Raw genomic sequence first — 19,002 nt, 5'->3', positions numbered from 1 at the left:
TGAAGGATGTATAAATGTCAAAGGAGACCCCTTCCACAATCACGTGGCATGCTTCCCTCTCCAGTGATCCCTGCCTCCGTGGGGCCTCCAAACAGACGGAGAAACAGCACTTTTCTTCTGCTGCATTCCTCCTTGTACAGCATGGTCTATCTTCTCTGTGTTTAGATAACGAGTCAAGGTTCCCGCTAACACAGTTTTCAACAGTTTATCCAGTTAGTGCAGATGGGGATAGAGCATGATTCAGACGCTTGTGATGTGCCAGCCCCTGTCTTGGCAGAGGTTTGGGAATGCAGTCCGGGCCTGTCTGTATTAGAAGGTCGTACTTGGAGACATTCTTTATCTTGATTAATATTCATAGGAGCATAGGAAAGTAGGGCTGGAAGGGAACTCACAAGGTCATCTAGCCCAGCCCCATAATTAAACGTAATTAAGGGACTATCTTTAAGCATAGTTCCTTAATACTTAATTCAGTAACGAGCCCTGTTTTTTTGGTGATGCCCAGTTGACCATTACCATGGGGAAGCTGGGTGCAGCTCCCAGCACCGCCAGCCAGTTGCCTGGTTTTTCAGTCTCTTACAAGCCCTGCCTGAACCTTGAAAATCATCTGGACTAGGTGTCGTGCAGGTGTTCCTCTGTCCTGAGCTGTTTCACTGCGGGGCTGCTTCAGCTCCCCTCAGTGCTTCCTACTTAATCCAGTTTTCAGTTCACAGGCTTGCTAGATTCCTTGCTGTTTTGCCTGTCCCCTTCAGTGTGGTAGCCTGTCCTCTCACGTGCTTACTGGCATGGGAGATGGGCACATAAGCGGAAATTGCTTTCCAGGCAGCAAACATCTTCTCTTGCATGGTGGGCATGGAAGGATCACTTTGGAGACCAAGCGAGTTCATTCAACCCTTGGAAAATCCCGCCTTGTGCAGCACCGGGGCTGTTACATCAGTAACCCTTGAATAGCATGTATGAGAGTGCATTGACTCGCTGGGTTCCCTCTGGTGATGCCAGATTACAGTTTGTGGGTGTTGGAAAATTGGGGTTAGGCGCTTCTAAGCCAGATCGCTCCACTTGCAGAGTTTTATGATCAAGGGCAGTCTCGGTTTAGGCAGCCTCTACACAAGATCCTGTTGCCGTAGCAAGGGAAGGTCGAATCACTCTCCAGTGAAATCTGGTTTATTTGTCACCTCAATGCTGAACTGGAATAGATGACCTCCTGAAGTCCTTTCCAACCCTAATTTATGATTCTCTGATCCGGTAGTGACCAACCATCACTGGGGCAGGTGACTGGGAGGGCAGCATGAACAATGATGAATTAAACCATGGTGGGGAATTATCCTCTAGGCGTATTGACCAGTTTGTTGTAGATAGTTCATTATTGTTGGCCGTGCTAAGGAGAAGTGAAGCTTCTCCCAAACTTTGCCTTAAACGTTCGTAGAGTCATAGATCTTAAGGCCAACAGGGGCTACGAGGTCTCCTGGTCTGAGGTGCTGTGTAACACGGGGCGCTGAGTTCCCTCTCGGCACCCCTGCATTGGACCCAGCAGCTGGCAGTGCCAATCAGTTGACGGGCGCTCTCAGCTCGGGGAGCACATCTTGGGTGGGAGAGCCACTCAGCTGATCAGTGCCTTCAACATCTAGAGCACATTGGAGCCTTGACGGGGGCTGGGATCATCATAGGGATCCGCTTCCCTGGTCCCTCACCTTCCTGCCATGCATGGATCAGGGCCATCGCGCCCTTAATTGAACATCTGTCGGCAGCTTCTCGTGTGGGGACAACTCTATTAGCAGTGCCCCCACAGGGACAAGCAGTGTTCAGGAGACCCAGCCAGCTTTCATTTTCCTACCCCAGCTGGCACAGCAGGCAAGGGACACACTTGTTTTATTATTTCTTTTCCCACCTGCTGCATTTTAGATCCTTTCTCTTTGGTTGGATTTTTTTTTTTTTTTTTGGTTTTTTTCTCTGTCGTGACGTTGCCATTGGTGTTGTCTGTGCCACCTGCGCTAGCACAAAGAGCCTGCAGGTCAGAAGACCCTTCGCCCGGTGAGAGCGCCTTCCTGGCGCCGCGCAAGCAGTGAGGAGCGTGAGGAGGAGGAGGAGGATGGTGATGCAGTAGGTTAACCCCCTCCTGGGAGCAGCGTGATAGTGACTGACACTGAAGTGCCATCAGATAGTCCAGTTGTAACCAGGCTCCGAGTGGGTTGCACTGGTTTACATGGGATTTTGCTAAAAAGAGACTGGGACATTGGTCACAGCTCATAACAGCTACCAGCTAATTGGTTGCGAGCGATCATTTTGTCTCTGAAACAGGTTTGAATAGAGCCGAGGCGATGGGTGGGGAGTGCAAGGGGATGACTGGAGCTGAAAGCATTTAATCCCGTATTCCTTCCGACTGGATTATCTGGGAGTGCATTTCGGTGCTGATGGCCTGCAGTGGGGGGACGCCTGCCCACTTGGTGCGAGAGCATGAACGCAGTCACTCGGGGCAGCCTGCACACTGCTAGGAAAACCGCAGGCCCCGTGGGGCTGCTTCCTGAGGGTCAAGCCCCTGGGGGCCTGCACACTCTCAGATGCGAGACATGCTCTTGTTTCGCTCGGAGGAACAGGCGGCCTCCAGGACGGCTCCTGTGACATTTGCTAACCTCTCACTGCATGGCGGTCCTCTGCCTCGTGTGACACACCGGGCATGGTAGCGTAGTTGTCAGGCAGTGAGGACTAACCTTGCATGATTGCAAAGTGTCTGGTTTTTAAGCGATGCGCTCTCAATGTCCTGGCAGCAGTGTGTGGCCCCGGGCCCGTAAGCAGAGATCCCAACTGAGGTTTCCTCCAAAGGGGATCGTGCCTCCCCGAAGTGAGAACAAAAGCATTTTGGCTGGTTTCAGTGGAGAGGCTTCCACTTCTTACCAGCTCACCCCCCCCGACACGCCCTCCGTCCTGGGGGTGATTTCCTTCTGTCCGGCCATCCCTCTGCCCTGCTCTCAAGCTGCCGTCAGCTGCAGTGTCTTCGGGTGCCACTTCTCTGCCCAGGGGTCGGCCTTTCTGCAGCCCAGGAAGACCTCCCTGTTGCTGGGTTTCCTTGTCAGCCGGGTCCCCAATTGGTGACTTTGGCTTGGCTGACTCAGAGAGCTTGATTGCCCTCCTCAGAGGTCAAGGGTCCATGCCTGATGTTGCTGCACCCTGCTGTGGGCAGAACGGGGCTGCCTTTGTGCAATACTGGGACTGCCTGAGTCATTGCTTCTTGGCCCGGGTCCCATGCCACCCCATGGTGACTGCCTGCCAACCCGTTTCGGGATCCAGCAGGCACAGAGCAGACATGCTGTGTTTGCAGTGGGCTTCCTAGTGCCATCTTGGAGGGTGCAGGTGAGTCTCTCTGACTGCAGATGCCCAGGCCCACGACACCCCTCTCTTGTATCAAAGGTGAAGGCAGGGTTTGGAGACCGGGTACCTCTTTCGATACCCTCATCCCCAAACTCCGTTATGTTACGATTGTCTCGGGGCCTTCCTAAATAAATGACTCCAGGCACAAGCGTGGGAAAGAGTGCCGGCACATGAGCAAGCGCAGAATATATTGTGAACTTGAAGTAAAACTGCACGTGCATTGCCATTAACACTCAACAGAAAGTAACTTTAGATTCACAAATGCAGATTCAATGCATCTCACACTTTCCTTCCCCTTCCCGATGGGCGCAGCAGAGTGGGGGGCACGTGCCAGCTCTCCTGGGCTTCAGCAGCAAGGCTGGAGCCTGCCCCCCTTTCCCCAAGCTCTGCCAGGGCACGGAGCTGCTGTTCAGTAAGTGGATCAGGGCGTTGTAAGGGGGGGAGCAGGCGGGGCTGAATGTGGTTGGGCTTTATTTTTTCCCTAGGCAGCTCCCATATAGTGACCGGTGTAGCAGCTTCTCCTTGCGTGCTGAGGCCAGGTTTGCAGTAGCGCAGCAGCTGGCCAGAGACAGAAAGCAGGAGCAGGAGGCAGACAGAGCTGTAGGGCCCTGCTCCCTCCACCAGCGGGAGCAGTGCAGACCTGCTGGCACAGGGTTTGAGACCAGGCTGAGACTGCTGCTGTCACCCGCGTGGGCAGGGCTCTCCCACCTGCTCTTAGTCGGTGTCTTTTGAGGAGTGCTCCATCTCAAGCTGCCTTCTCCCCCGTCCCAGGATGTCTTGCTGACTGCTCAGCAGAGGTGCCTGGGACCCCACACCCCCTGCATTGGGCTGGGCTCGCTGCTAGAGCCCTTGGGGGCTGCACCTGTGTGAGACATGATATCTAGAGCGAGCGACGCTGCTAGGGGAAGTCGGGGAACGATGCTTGGTACAGATTCTGAGGCTGCAGGTAGACCTGCTGGGTCAGCACCCAGCTCAGGACCCAGCAGGAGATAATCTATGCAGCGTGCCCAACTCTGCCCACATTGAGGAGACTGTGGGTGCTGATAGACTTCCCCGCATGGCTCGAAATGGTGTTCTGCAGCCCAAACTAGGCAAGAGGCCCTGGGACCCCATTAGCAGGGCAGAGAGCTCATGCCTGGGAAGTGTGAATCCTTGTGACGTGACCATTTCACCTGCTGCGTCCTCTGGCCCTTGCCCTGCCTCTTGGACAGTGCTCCCTAGGACTGAATCAGCTGCCCAGATCCACCGGTGACACAGCCGTCACAGAGAGGCCGGCCTAAGCAACACCTTGCATGTGTGCTATGGCATGCAGACACGCTGGATGCAGCGGTCAGGCTCAGGCCTCAGAGGGGACACGGACTGTTGCTTGGATTTGAATGGGCTCCCGCAGTCTTCAGCCAGAAGCTGGTCCCTGGGGGCCTGGGTTCATGGATTTCCCAGTGCTGTGTTGGGGAGCAGGGGGTGGCAGAGGTCTGTGCATGTGCATCGTGAGAAGTCCTTTCTCTATTGTCCTGGACGACCGAACTGAAGCCGCTGTCTGTGTTTTGCAGCCACGTGAGAAGGGCCGGATGCGTTTCCACCGGCTGCAGAATGTGCAGATTGCCCTGGACTTCCTGAAGCAGCGACAGGTAAGAGCTGCACACATGCTTTTGGCCTGACTGCGTCGAGGGTGTTTGCGCTGCCTGATGGGCTTCAACTCCCCCTTCAGGTGGGGACCCGCGGGGTGTAAAGCAGCATTAACACGTGGAGCTCATGGCTGTGGGGTGTGGTGAAGCCCAGTAGCATAGCTAGGCTCAAAGAAGGCTTAGATGGGGGTTATGAAGGAGAAGGTCCAGGGGGGATGGGGGGTGTCTGGTGGGGCATGGATCACCCTACGTGTGCCCTATTTGTAATAGTCTTCCTGTAAAGGACCCACTACTTGCCACTACCAGAAACAGGCTGCTGGGCTGGCTGGATCCTTTATCTGACCCAGTCTGGTGGTCATTCTCGTGCTGCTCTTTGCCCATCACTGTGATGTTCACATGCTGGTTAACAATAGTGCTGTAGAGAGGTCTCCTTTGTGGTGCTCACCCAGTATGGTCCCCTCTGCCTGGAGACCAGTATCCAAACCAGAATTGGGGTTTTAAATGCAGGAAGTACTCTGCCAGCCTCACAGCCCTGCTGCTCTTTAGAGCCCCCCGGGCCTTTGGTGCTTGGGCGCCTGGTTGCAAGCGTGCATGAGCTACCTGCAGCCTAGCTGGGTGGGGACCCCGCAGTTATGCAGCAGTGTGGCACAGGCTTCAATACAGGCTCTGCTGCCTCACCTGGCACTCTGGGTACTTGGAGGGCTGAGCTCCCTGCTGCCATAGAAATCATAGCGAAGCTAGGCTGGAAGCGACTTCCAGAGGGCACGTAGTCCAGCCCCCTGCCTGAGGCAGGGGCCACCCTATCCAAACATCCCATGCAAATCCATCATTTAAACTCTTTGTTAAACTATTGTCACCCCTGACACAACATCAGTCTGCGCAACCCCCCCAGTCCCTATCCATCTGACCACGGGGGGAAATTCCTTCCTGAGCCCAAAGATGGCATCGGTCTGTCCCTGAGCAGAGGGGCAAGACCTCTGACTTTAGTCCCAACAGGAGCATTGGCACAGCCCAGTCAAAACCCCCAGCCTCGGCTGCAGCCAATACCCAGTGCCACTGAGGAAGGCTTAAAACACCCTGGCACGTGGAGTGGAAAGGGGGCACCCAGGAAAGCCAGATGCATGGGAAGTGCCCACAGTAGAACGTGGGCCGTGGCTCTCTGCTTCTTGGTGCCTGTTTGAAGAAGGTTAAAAGGAGCTTGGGCCTCTGTTGTGTGCTGCCCCCACGTGCCCAACTACAGGGAAGACAAACCTTGGTGTCCTTGACCTGGCCAGCCCCAGCTGCAGCAGATGCCTCTCACATCCTGCTCGGCACTCAGGAAATGCTGGGTCGGTCAGGTCTTTTCTTGCAGGCTCTGGGGTGTTTCCTCAAGGGCAGGCAATCGGCCTCTGTTAGCAGCTGTTACTCAGCCCATGAGCAAACGCTGTCACAGCCCAAGTTTCCTGCTGTTTGCAGGTGAAATGCTGCCGCTCCCTGGGGCTAGGCGTCCTGTTCTGCCTGTTTTGTGGGTTCCCTTTAGCTATGACGCTCTCAGGATCGGGGAGGAGGATAAAATGAAGCTGTAATGATTCATGCCGAAGCAGAGGTTTCCTTCCCCTTCTGGCACAGAGCTCGCACGCCGCTCTGGGGGGTTGGGGAGGGGACAGCTTCAAAGCCCCCAGCCCCTCGCCAGCAATGCAGTTGTTTTGCCAGAGGCCCTAGGGAGTGTACTTCAATACCCCACACCCCGAATGAGACAGCTCTCTCCTTTGAAGTTCGTGGCATCGCGGCAGAGGGCATGCCGGGACGTTTTGCCTGGAATGCTGTTGGCAGCAATATCCGGGAACTTCCAACGCACCAAAGTTTAGGTGTGGTCAAAGGCCCATCAGTCATGAGATCCCAGTTCTGGGAAGGGTTGAAAATGGGCCCTGCTGACCCCTAGAGAGTCTTCTCTGGGGAGCAGATGGTGATGGGCATTGGATGCTTGGCAGCTGGGTGATAAAGGTGGCGGAGAGGCATGGGGAGCAAGGTGACGCCCTGCGAGGCAGCAGGATCAACCAGCAAGCCAGTGGCCACTGCTTTCTGTTAGCAGGGAGCCCTGAAGATGGGGGTGACACTTGGGCGTATTCGTAGCATCTTCTGCCTCCTGGATCTCAGCTCGTTTCCCCAACTAGAGAGAGTAGGGTCCTCGCCAAACGCCTGGTGAGGTGCCGGGCAAGTGTTTGTCCAACTAAGGCACAAGATTGGGAGTCAAGGGGATGGGGAGCAGTGTTCCCTTCTCTGCTCTGCCTCAGAGTTCCCACAGAAAATGCTGCAGCTCTCCCCATCCCTCACCTCCAAAGCAGGGGTAGGACTCGTGCTGTTCATTCCCTAGCACATTGCAACCTGAGGCTTAGCTCAGTGGTGGACTGACTTTGCAGTGCCAGAGAGGGCTGAGAATTTGGGTGCCCTCTTTTATCCAGGCTACGTGGGCGACAGATTTTCCATTGTGCACAGGTGCGTAGGGTGCGATCCAAAGGCCGCCTCCCCCTGACCTGAATTGCATGATAAAGAGCTAGCAAGGCCCTTTGAGACCCTTGGGCTGGAGGCATTTGAGAACTGAGAAGTGCTCTTTGTAACCCTCTTTTTTTCTGCTGGGGCGCAGAGTGCCTTGTGTGGAGACCGTACTGCAAGTCAGTGGCAGCGCTGGGGCTGAACCCCAGAGCTTTGAGGCTCAGCTCTGCATTTGTGCAGACAGGTTGCACCTCCCAGGTGCGCGCGTGGGGAGGAGGTGGGGCAGGGGGAAGGCTTGAGGGCAGAGGTGGCCTCTCTGGGTGCATCTGATGAGGAGTTTTGACAGCCCTGTTGCTTCCTTTCTAGGTGAAGCTGGTGAACATTCGCAACGATGACATTACAGATGGCAATCCCAAGCTCACCCTGGGGCTCATATGGACGATTATCCTCCACTTCCAGGTAGGGACGCGTCTTCTCCCTTGTGGAGCAGAAAGAAGGGCGTTCTGTGTTTCCAGACCTCCTTCTGCTGCCTAGGGCCCGTGTGTACCGTGCTGGTAACACCGGGATCTGGATCAGTCCAGAGGATTAGCATGTGCAGCAGTGTCATGGAGACCGGGGCCGTCTGAGAATAACAACTCCCTTCTCTGGCCATTTACATAATTAAATCATTAATGATGGGTTCTGTGTGCCGCGGCCCTCTGATTGGCACCGAGGTTATTGGTAGTTGCTGTTTGTTCAGCTGAGCCGGAGAGCTGCACTTCACCAGGCTGGGGTGGACAGAGCAAGTTTGGGGAAGAGTGGGGAAAGGCAGGAGGACATGATGGGCTCCCTGCGCACCTCGTGTAGTGAGTCCGTGCATCGTCTATGCATGGCTCAGGACTTGAGTCAGGGAGAGGTTGCCCTGCCCAGCTGAAGGGCCAGGAGTTTAGCGTGGCAGAGTTAATGGCTCAAGTAGTCATTGCCCGTGACATAGAGACCATGACATCCTTGCCCTTGAAACCTAGGGTATGGGGTCTCCAATGGCTGCAGGTTGCCAGGACGTGGTTTTGTGGCATCCAATCCCCCCTCCTCATCTCCCACCCCAGCAACAGCCTTTTGTTGACAGCGGCTCTGTGAGGGATATGAGTTTTCCTCATCGCAGCGCTCTGGAGGGACAGGGGAGCTTGTGAGAGGCATTCCTCGCTGCAGAGCTCCCCTCGCTGTTGGTGACCATTGTTGGCTGGTTCATGAACATGAGATCTGGATAATCCAGGCGCCGTTTTCCCACTGACAGGAGCTAAATTGTTCTGCTCGGAGAGAGCAGACCCAGCACCGGCTGGGCTCTGCGGAGTTTGGTTTGCTGAACGCAGCGTGGCTGGGATGCAGCGGACGGTTTTCCGCGACGGTGTCTGGGAGCTCCCAGGAACACGCCACTTGCCCTGTCCATTTTCCTTGAGCACCAGCACAGGTTTTGGTAGCACGGTCATGTGCCCCGAGCATTCGGCACTGGCCTGATGAGGGAAGCTCGCCCGTCTCCCGAATGCAGGCCTCCCGCAGCTGTGTGGGGGTCTCTCCCTTGCAGTTTGGGCACAGCCTGAGAGAGCCTTTGCCCGCCGTGTTGCCGTGCCCCTGTTGGCCTGAGGGCTGAAGCACGCACGGCTCTCTTGGGCACGGTCACCACTCCAACCGCCCTGCTTCCTCGCTCACAAGGTGGTCGGAGGTTGCCTTTAATGTGGATGCAAGGCCAGGCCTCTGTATAGGGACAGTGTGTGCCTGGGGCCTTGAGTTTCCAGTTTGGCATGTGCTGCCTGATGCCAGCAGCTCTTCCCCACTAGTCCCCTGCCCCCGTGGACACATTCCTGACCACATCCCGTTCGCTCCCTCCCTCCATGGGTGCAACCCCGTACCTCAGACCAGTGGTTGGTAGGGGTCCTTGATTCAAGGTGTGCGAAGGGTGCACAGGTGCCCTGTAAACCAGGCCCTGTCATGGTGTTTCAAGCAGAGCGAACGTCTTCCTCCTCCGCTGCATGAATCTTTCTGGCCCGTACGAGAGGGCTGGCGCAGCCGCAGTGGGACATGACTCGCCAGCCCCTCCTGCTACAGGGTGCGCGGTTTGAACGGCACCTTCACAAGCTGGGAACAAATCGATCGGTCCCAGCGAGGCAGAAGGTCTCCACGATGAGAGGTGCACATGGCCCTTGGGTCAGAGTATGTGGTCCCTGCAACAGCTCTGCAGTGTTGGTACAGCCTTGCTGTTCTCTTCAAGCCTGTGTGGGTTTCCCTGCCTATCTCGGGGAGCTCAGCCCATTGCTGTGCAAGATGCAGGCTTGCATCTCTCTGAAGGAGGGCGTCACGCCCATGAATGGGATCGTGGGATCAGAGGAAAGTAGGGCTGGCAGGGACCTCGCAACATCACATCTAGTCCCGCTTCCTGCTCAGGGCAGGATCATCCCAGCCGAGTGTCTGTCCAACCTGCTTTTGAAAACTTGGAGATGCCACAATTTCTCGGAGGAGCCTGTTCCGATGCTCGACCACCCTCATCGTCAGAAAGTTCCTCCTCGTCTCCCGCCTCGTCTCCCCTGCTGCAGCCTGAGGCCATTGCTCCTCGTGCTGTCCCCTGCGGCCACAGAGAAAAGCCCCTGTCCATCCTGCATGAGTATCGGACAGCCTGGACCTGCCTAAGCTGGTGAACTAGATTCCTGCTCGATTGTGCTGCGGGCTGAGGACGGGGCAGAGCGGAGCAGGATCGGCATGCGAGAGGAGTCGCTTCCTTCTGCAGGTGCGAGGGATATCAGGCCTCTTAGTCAGGCCAGTCATTGCTGGTCTCCATGTGGCCGCTGGTTTGAGCATTAGCTTCTCCTGAGCAAAAGGAGACAAAGGAATCGGCTTCCAAACCCAGGCGGGCGGTGGGGGAGCTTGCCCCTCTGCCCGCACCCCCTCCGCCTTGAGCTCCTCGGGTCCCGTGGAGTGAGCTGCCGAAATCTGGCTCTGGTCATTGGGGGGGCCGGGCTGCTGAGCTGTCCTGGTGGCTGCTGTTTCGGAGGGCTGGGGCGGTTGTTCCTGAAGGCCACGGTGGACGCTAGGTGGTGCTGTCGTCCTGCAGCTGAGCGGGCCCGGGCTTTGGTCCACGGGAGAGCGCCACGGCTCCGCTCACCCCCTTCTCCCTGGGAAGGATGCGAGACCTCCCAGCGCAGGGGGGATTTGTATAAAGGTAGCCGGGCTGGCACGGGCAGCTTACGCACTCTCAGCGGCGCCTGCTCCCTGAGAGGAGCCTTTTTTCTCTGTCTGCCGGGAATAAAGAGATTTCTTTTGGGGAGGCAGCTCCATTGTTGAGCTCGTCGCCTCCCTCCCGGCTTGGACCCTCCTGCCTCCCTGCCCCGCGAGCGGCTGCGTGCCGCGGCTCCATCCCCGCAGGGCTGGTTCACGCGGGCCGGCAGCCCGACGCTGGAGGATCCTGAGCCCTTGCTGGTTGAAATGGAAGCGAGGAGCCTTGTTTTGGGGAAGGGCCGTCCCTGGGATGGAGGGATGCCCCCAGGTTGCTGCGTCTGAGCCTGGGCATGGGTTTGGAGATTTGGCGAGTGGTCGTGGCCCTGCTGGCGGTGTCATATGTGACCGTGCTTATCTGACCTCTGCGGTGCAGGGCAGGGTGAGGGTGAAGGGGTCTGCTGTGGGGCAGACGGGGCTCCCTGTCCTACCACCCAAGAGGCAGCCCCTCCCTTGCTCTTTGAGGCAGGCAGGTGTGAGGTCCTTCTCTTCCCAGCCCTGCCTTGCTGGGGTTTGGTCGCCAGCGTGAAGGGGAGCAAAGGGGGAGCTTCTGGTCCCATGTGCAAGGTGGAGGGCGCTGGTGGGAGATCCCCTGGGGATGCAGGGGCTTGCGGCTTCCCCACGGGCATCAGCAGAAGCAAGGCAGGATGGTCCCTATACCAGCCCTGCTAATCGCCATCATGCGCGCTGTGTATTTAACCTCTCGGCACCCAGGGAGTTGGCTTCTCCCGAGGGTGCCCGAGACGCACGGGGTCCCTCGGAGGCCCCGTGGCACCAGCTAGCCCTTCTGCAGGGGTCAGACCCCACCCCGTGCCACCCCTCTGCGCCAGGAGCTCCTGCGCCGGCATTCAGCTGTCCACCTTCAGCCCCGGGGGGCCAGTGTCAGACGTGCACGAGCACACACCCTACCTGTCACCCAGGGCAGGTGCCCGCAGGCTGCCCATGCCACTTGGCCGGGGGATTTCCTTTTGGCTCGCTCGCTGAGTCACGCCGGCTCCTCCCTGCTGCTTTTGATTTCTCCCCCACCCCTTTCTTTATGCTACCTTCACCAGCCTCCCCTTTTCTTACTTTCCTCCCTCCTTTCTCATCCCCCCCCCGACTCCACTACACCCTCCCCTTGCCTCCCCCTCCCTCCCTTTCCCCTATTTCTGTCTGGTTCCTGCTCTCTGTTTGTGTTGCTGAGGGCCGTGCTCCAATTACCTCATATTTGGAGAGAGAAAGCTGCAGCCAATCCGGACTCCGTCTGCTTTTAGGTCAAGTGATTTCTGAACTGCAGTGAGATGCTTTGAATTTGTCTTGTTGCAGCTCCCAGTCTGTAAGATGGCTGTCTGGAGCGGCAGCGGCTGGGAAGAGACTCTGTGCGTGCGAGAGAGAGAGGGGGAGAGACGATGAGGGATTGCCCGCAGTACTGCGTGTTTTAGACTGTGCATTTAATCTGATGAAGCGGAGGTTAGGATTTATTCGGGAGCCCGAGACCAGCTTAGCTGCATTATTGCCGGTGCCTGCTGCGCGGAAGAGATGGGGAATTCTCTGGGTTGCGTTAAGGAGCCGAAAGAACCAGCTGCCGGACCGGGGAAGGCTCCTCTGTCCCCCAAAAAAAGGGTTCGCTTCAAACGGAAGTGGAGGGGGAAGAAGAGGATGGTGCCAGAGGCAAGCCCGGAGAAGGAGCAGCCCTCGGTGGGCACCCCGGTGGCTGGAGAGGTGGAGGCATTGAACTTCAAAGCGGCTGCTCGGCAAGAGGGAGGAGGGGAAATTGCTGAGAGCCCAGAGAGCCTACGCCGAGACACCTCGCCAGCTGCGCATCCCCATCCCGGCCCGGGCCCGGGGGCGCCGCCCCAGGGGCACGTCGTACAGGTGAAAGAGAGGTTTCAAGGGGAGGTCCGGAAAGCTCACCTGGTGCTGGAGCCCCGGTGGGTGGGAGCGGGGCTCCCGGGGGATTCCCTCGAGGAGGGCACGACCGTCATCGCTCGCCTCCTAGACAACCCGGCGGAGAAGAACTGCGAGAAGGCGGTGAGCCGGCTGGTGGGATTTCGCAGGACCGGGGCTGGGAGCAGCCGTGCTGTGCTGCTTCCTCTGCAAAGGGAGGCTGCAGTCGGCGGCGAGCAGGGAGAGGGAGAGGAGCCCTCCAGAAAGCAGGAGCTGAAGAAGTCTGTGCCTTCGGAGGAAGCCGACGGGTCCTTAGAGGCCTCGGAGAGAGAAGACGGGAATGAGAGCGTTTCAAGTGCCACGTGGGCAAGCTCGTGGATGGCAGAGGTGGGCACCGTCTCGGAGCTGTCCACGCCGTCGCCCATGGTGGACCAGGTGGACGGCCACGGCTTCGAGAGGCCCCTACGCCTGCTGCCAGCGACGCGCTCGAAGCTTGCTGCGAAACGGGGAGCGGGCTCGTGGGCGCAGCCTGGCGCCGAGCTGCCGGCCTCCCAGAGCGTGTCCTCCGTCAGCGGGCCCAGCGCTGGCACCGTCCAGCGCTCCTCAGGGTACGGGAGCGATTCCTCCCATCGGCCCGCGGAGGACGCCGGCAGAGCCCTGGCATCGCCCTTTGAAGATGGCTGCACGCTCTCTGCAGAAGCAGACAGCCGGGATCCAAGCGGGAGGACGGACAAGGGTGCCAGTCCCGCTGGAAGCAGGGTCAGTACTCCGCTGAGTGATCTCCCTTTCAGAAAGGGGTGTGGGGATGGGGCGGAGGGGGGTAGAGCGAGCATTGCTGTTCACGTTGTAGCCTTGCCTTTCCCGTGGAGGGATTCCTTCCCAAGTGACTCCACCACGCTCAGCCCAGGAGTTACAGCCCGTGCTGAGAAGTGACAGGTTAAATCTGACCGGGAACGCTGCTGAAGTGGAGTCTGCTGTTTCTCCCCGAGGAGCTGCACGTCCCTCCACCCCCATGTAGTTAGCACGGAGGTCGGACAAGCGTGTCCGAGCAGCGGGGCAGAGGGGCCCTATTGGAGGGGTGTTTGCTTGGACACTCGACCCCGTTTTGCCTGAGCTGCTCTTGGCATTTAATTGAGAAAGTTCTTGAGCAAGTGGAGACCTGCGAGGATGCTCGGAGCGGTAGCAGGCTGTGTGCCGGCTCGTCACGTTTGCACACTTTCAGGGGCTTGTCCATGGCAGCTTCTGACCCACACAAGAGGTGTTTGCCTTCCCCGTTCCCACCGTTGGCTGGGGTTTTGCCAGAAATGGGGGAGGCGACAGGATTATACAGTGTGCCGGGTGGGCATGGGGTTGTTAGACCAGTCTCCGGGCACAGAGCAGCCAGACAGCCCCAGGCCGTGGCATGCAGAAGTGATGTCACTGGCTTGATCAGCACTCCCTGGCATTAATTATTGTGTGGGGGGTTGAAACGAGCTTTGCTGCCAACTTAACAAGCACTTTCATTAGCGGCTGTCAGGTCTAGTTCGTGGGATGGATGGGGGGGGACGGGGCATGGTGACATGGGGGTAGCAGGGGGCGGCATCCCCCATTCAGCCTTAAACCTGCAGCCAGCCAGAGCAGAGTGATGAGAGAAACAGAGGACAGCAAGGAAGCTGTAAATCAACTGGCATCCACTGCGAAATCGGGAGAGCGAGGGAGGAAACTGGTGTTCAAGGCAGCCTGTCGTATCCCTGTGCACCCAGGAGCTAATGAAATGGGCATCACATGCAAAGCCGACTTGCTCCGTGGGGATGGGCACAAGTGCAGCCAGTCCTGAGGCCGCCTCTTTTTTGGCAACAGGTTCATGTTGTAGTGAGGCGGTGCTGTGAGTGGTCCCAGTGCAAGGAAGCAGAACTAGGGGTTGTTGGAGACTCACAGAAAATGAGTGTGGAAGGGAGCTCGGGGGGGTCACATCTAGTCCAGCCCTCTGCTCAGAGCAGGACCAGCCCCAGCTACATCATCCCAGCCAAGGCTTTGTCCATCCAGGTCTTACAAACCCCCAAGGATGGAGATGCCACCACCTCTCTGGGTAGCCTGTGCCAGTGCTTCACCACCCTCCTAGTGAGAAAGTTTTTCCTAAGCTCTAACCTCAACTTCCCTTGCTGCAAGAGAGGGGGGCACAACTTGGAGAGTCAAAGGAGGTGGGTGGGGGCCGGCAGGCTCGATGTGTTTTGGTCGGTCATGAAGCGCGTGTGCACTGGGTTTTGGATGGCAGTCCGTGCTGAGGCTGGTTGGGGGTTTCTGGGAAGAGCAAGTTGGGTGCTGCATGCCATGCCGCGGGGGCGGGCAGCTGGTCTCCCTGTCTTTTGGGCTCGTGGCTCCAAGGGCACTGTGTCTGCCTAGAGCATGGGGCGGGCGAGGATTTCTGCGTCCATCGGTGGGCTTGCTTGAGGAAAGCCTGCTGCTGTTTTGGGGTGAGCACAGGGCAAGGTGGCACCTGAGAGACCAATTGGCTCAGAGAGGAGCAACAACCCGCTTTGTCAGGTGCTGCCTGGGGCAGATCAACAGGTGGTTACCTCGAGTCCAAACCGCAGGCTGCTGGAGCCTCTGCGGGCCTGTCTGTTGACTTGAGTGTTTCCATCTGGTTCCCAGAGGAGAGTTTGTGCTTTTGCAGACAGAGGTTGCTCCAAATTGATTAGGAAAAGGACGGCGCCCCAAGTCTCTTTGGCTCCGGGAGACATGCATCGGTGGTGCGCTGGTAGCTCTTGCATTTTTGACTCCAGATCCCCAGGGGTATTGGCAGGGGTAAATCAGGAAGTCTACCCGCCTAGCTGGGATGGGGGCCTCCCTGAGAGTTAGGGAGGTGGAAGAAATGCAGAAGGGACTGGGCGAGGCTTGGCCCGCAGCTGGCTTTGGATGACAGGCTTGTTGGAAGAAGACTTCCCCACTTCTGTCTGAGCAGTGTCAGTTCTCAGCCTCGGGGCTTGAGCGGCTGAAACCCGTAGGGCGTTCATCCTGCGTCCTGGGCCCCTGCGCGTGTGCTGGCCCTTCGCCCAGCCTGGAGAACGATGCGGGGCCAGACCCTTTGGTCCACCAAGAGGCCAAGCTGCTTGTGGCCTCCATGGTGAGCCTTCCCGGCCTGTGGTCCTCCAGGCTCAGGGTTTTAAGGAAATCCCCCCCAGAAGAGCTAACGGGGCTGCGTGGCAGGCACTGACAAAGAGCAGTTTGCTGCGTGATAAGCATGTCGGACTCCGGGGAGGAGGTGAGCAGCAGCATACCAATTACCCTGCCGTTGCTACTCCTGGCTGGGCTTCAGCAGCCGACGTGGGGGGGAGGAAAGGGAGGGCTCCAGCCCTGCGGCTCCCTTCCTCTTTCCCGCAAGGGGAGTCCGTGAGCAGCAGAAACCAGTTGAAAGCATTTCCCTCCCAGTCACCTTCCTGAAGGACTGCAGCACGCTGGGAGCCGTCTGCTGAGCCCTTCTTTGGTTTCCTTGAATAGAGCAGCCGGGGGCTCGGCGGTGGGGGGTCCCCCCGTTACAGCAAGGAGGGTTTGATCCTGGGCCCCGCGACTGTCCTCCCCGTCTCAAACAGCCAGAAGCAAATCAGCCAGGTTAATCTTCCACCGGCACCCTGGAAGCGCGAGCAGCTTCAGCTCTCCCCTCCTGCCTGCCCCTTAATTAACAGAAGGTAACTGGGGAGGGGAGTGGCTGCATCGATCAACAGTACTCTCGCACGCACACACACACACACATGCGCGTGCGCCTTGTCACGTGCAGGGCTGGCACTTGCGGTGTTGCTTAAAAGGGATCTGCCGCCGGTTTCTCCTTTTCGGTTGGAAACTGGGTCATGATGCCGCTCCCCACCGCGTTTCTAGGCATGGGCTCGCCCTCCCTCTCGCCTCCCCGAGAAAGTTGCCTGTGGAGCTCGGAGCCAGTGCCTGATGCTTCTGCGCTGGCTGGATGCGGGCCTGGAGAGCTGGGTGCGCTGCCGCCCGTCGGCTCGGCTGTTCTGCATGCCACGGTCGTGTTCTCCGCGGCGCAGCCAGCGATCACCTTCACGCGCTATTGCCGGCTGTCGCGGTCTTTTAAAAACCATCGCGTGGACCGAGCAAGCAGTCCCTTCCAAGCAAGTCTGGGCGAGGTGGTCTCCCAAGTCACGAGTCTGGGAAAAGGGTCAGATGCCATCAGGACCTGCCGCTGAGGGCAGGGGCATTAGAAAGGGCAGGGTAGGGACGAGCGGGTTCAGAGAGTACAAACGTAGGCAGCAACCTACTTTGCCCAACCTCAGGAGGGGACTGGTGGAAAGGAAAAGATTTTACTTGGAAGGGAAAGGGACAAGGGCTGGGGATGCTGCTAGGTGGATGGATCAGATTAGTTAAGATGAATGAGGCAGGTTGGGGAATCTGCTGTTATTTCTTATCTATGGGTTGTCATTTATTGTAAGCCACTCCGAGCCTCTTGGGATAGAGCGGGAGATAAATCTGGATGATGATGATGATGATGAACCCTTGGAGGGCACTGGAGTAAACAGCTAGTTCAAATAATGAGATAAGAAGCCATGGTCCGCTCAAGGCTGGGGTCAGGGGACTGAGTGGCTTTGGTCAACCCTGGAGCACGTCATACGGGCTGGTGTCCCGACAACATTGGACATGGCAGCCCCTGTCCTAGCGCTCCAAATACTAGACCAGCGACTCTCCACCAGGTTGCTGCGTCACCCTGGGGTGCCTCGAGATCCTTTAAAGGGTGTCGTAGGGGTCCCAGGCCATGTTAGCGCTGTCCGGTGTGCAGACAAGAAACCCAGAGATGTCGACTAGGAAGCCGTAGCACCAAAGCTATTCTGCCCTGCTTTCTGAGCTCTTCGCAGCAGAAGGATTGCTCTCGTATTTTTCTGCGATCAAAAAAGGAGGAAAAACAAAGAGCTGGCATTTTCTGAGGGTGCCTCGGGCCTGACAAGGTTGAGAACCGCTGTACTAGACGCCGGGGCGGGTGGCGTGTGAAGTGCATGGGGGGTGGAAGGAGAGCAGGGAGGGGGACCGGGCGGTCCGTCCAGCCGTGGGTGCTGCGCGGTCAGGGCGACGGTAACGGCGAGACCCAGCCCGTCCAGATGTCTGGCTTGTCACGCCTGGCGCAGCAGATGTCGGGGAGGGCTTGTGGCTCAGAGCTGCCTGCCCTGGGTTCATTTGCAAGGCGTCCTGTGCCACAACCGGGGCATTGCTGCCAGAGCTCGGGGGAATCGGGCTGAGGCTCTCTAGCAGCCGGGGAGGCAGCTCGGCGGTAAGGGAGCCATTTCTGCAGTTGGCTTCTGTTCTCGCAGCCCTGCCTTGCGCGCGTCTGCTCTGGCAGATGCGATTTCCTGCTGCTCCTGTGAAGTCAGGCTGGGAGGCGAGGCTGCTCTGATGAGCTGCCTGGATTCATCCCGGGAAGCAAACACGCTCCGATTGGCAGCTTTGGTTGGAGGATATTGTCTGCAGTGCCGACTCGAGCTGGGTCATCCTCCTGGCCACCAGGCTTAGAGATGCTTCCCCACCTCCACGTGCTGCAGATGCCTTGGGGTATCGATCCACGTTCCCGGAGGTGATCTCCCAGCGGGATGGGCTGGACATAGTGTAGGGTAAAGTGCCGGGAAATGCTAGCGCTATGTGGCACGTGGCTCTTCATTGTAGGGCGGATGGAGCACGTCCCTCTGTCTGCCTGCAGGTGCCTTCCCCCGTCCTGCCTGGTCCAGGGCGGGTATTTCCAAAGCCCGTGTCCTTGCAGTGCCTAGGTGCTCTCTCCTGGATCTCGGGAGAAATGTGTAACAGAGAACTGTAGGCCGGATTGACTCTCTGAATCCGTTGAAGGGGAAATCATGTTTCCAGGCTAGAGCAATTGTACGAAGAACCTGTAAGATCCTTGGGACTTAAAAAGATGGACTGAAGATGCCTTTCCTCCCGGCTGTGGGTATCACTTACCTTGCCCACTGGATAGCGCTGTGCGAGCCATCTGTGCGGCTGTGGCTGGGGCATGTTGTCTCCCGGGACTCGCGAGACCGGAGTGGGGGCGTGGGGAGGAACAGTGAGGTTTTTAGCTAGCGTGACTGCTGCTTTTGCCCTTGGCTCTGCCAAAAGACAACCCCCCCTCCCAAAAAACCATCTAGAGGGAGGAAAGAAGCCCCTGGATCTTAAGGAAGGAGGTTTACCAGGCACGTAGCAGATCTTTTGTAACGGTCCCATTTCAGACCTCCCGGGTTATCACATCTTTCTCCAGTTGGACTCCTTTGCTCTGAAAAACCAACCTGCATTAGTCTGTTTGCTACGCCTTCTCCTTTCAGGTGATTTTAGTCTGCTCTCACAAGTGCTGCAGCTGCCGACTGAACCTGGCTGCCTGTAGACACCGATCCCAGGCCTGGGGTTTGAACGGGGGCATGTTCCCAGATGTGGCCGTACACCTCAGAGAGCTGACACTGCCACAGCTCCC

General features: G+C 57.8%; 1 protein-coding gene across 13 annotated transcripts in view; it reads left to right on the top strand.

Annotated features, from left to right (window-relative positions):
- MACF1 (microtubule actin crosslinking factor 1) overlaps window positions 1-19,002 on the top strand; it is a 222,488-nt gene that overhangs the window by 73,206 nt on the left and 130,280 nt on the right. For all 13 annotated transcript variants that reach the window (XM_059729557.1, XM_019498838.2, XM_059729551.1 and 10 more), the window contains exons 4-5: window positions 4,914-4,991; window positions 7,827-7,919. In XM_059729557.1, coding sequence (XP_059585540.1) covers window positions 4,914-4,991; window positions 7,827-7,919 — 171 coding nt within the window. The remainder of the gene's footprint in view (window positions 1-4,913; window positions 4,992-7,826; window positions 7,920-19,002) is intronic.

Source organism: Alligator mississippiensis, chromosome 6, assembly GCF_030867095.1.
Source record: "Alligator mississippiensis isolate rAllMis1 chromosome 6, rAllMis1, whole genome shotgun sequence".
Taxonomy (NCBI): Eukaryota; Metazoa; Chordata; order Crocodylia; family Alligatoridae; genus Alligator; species Alligator mississippiensis.
Note: the sequence above shows the minus strand (reverse complement) of the source record. Positions and strands in the feature narration are given on the sequence as shown.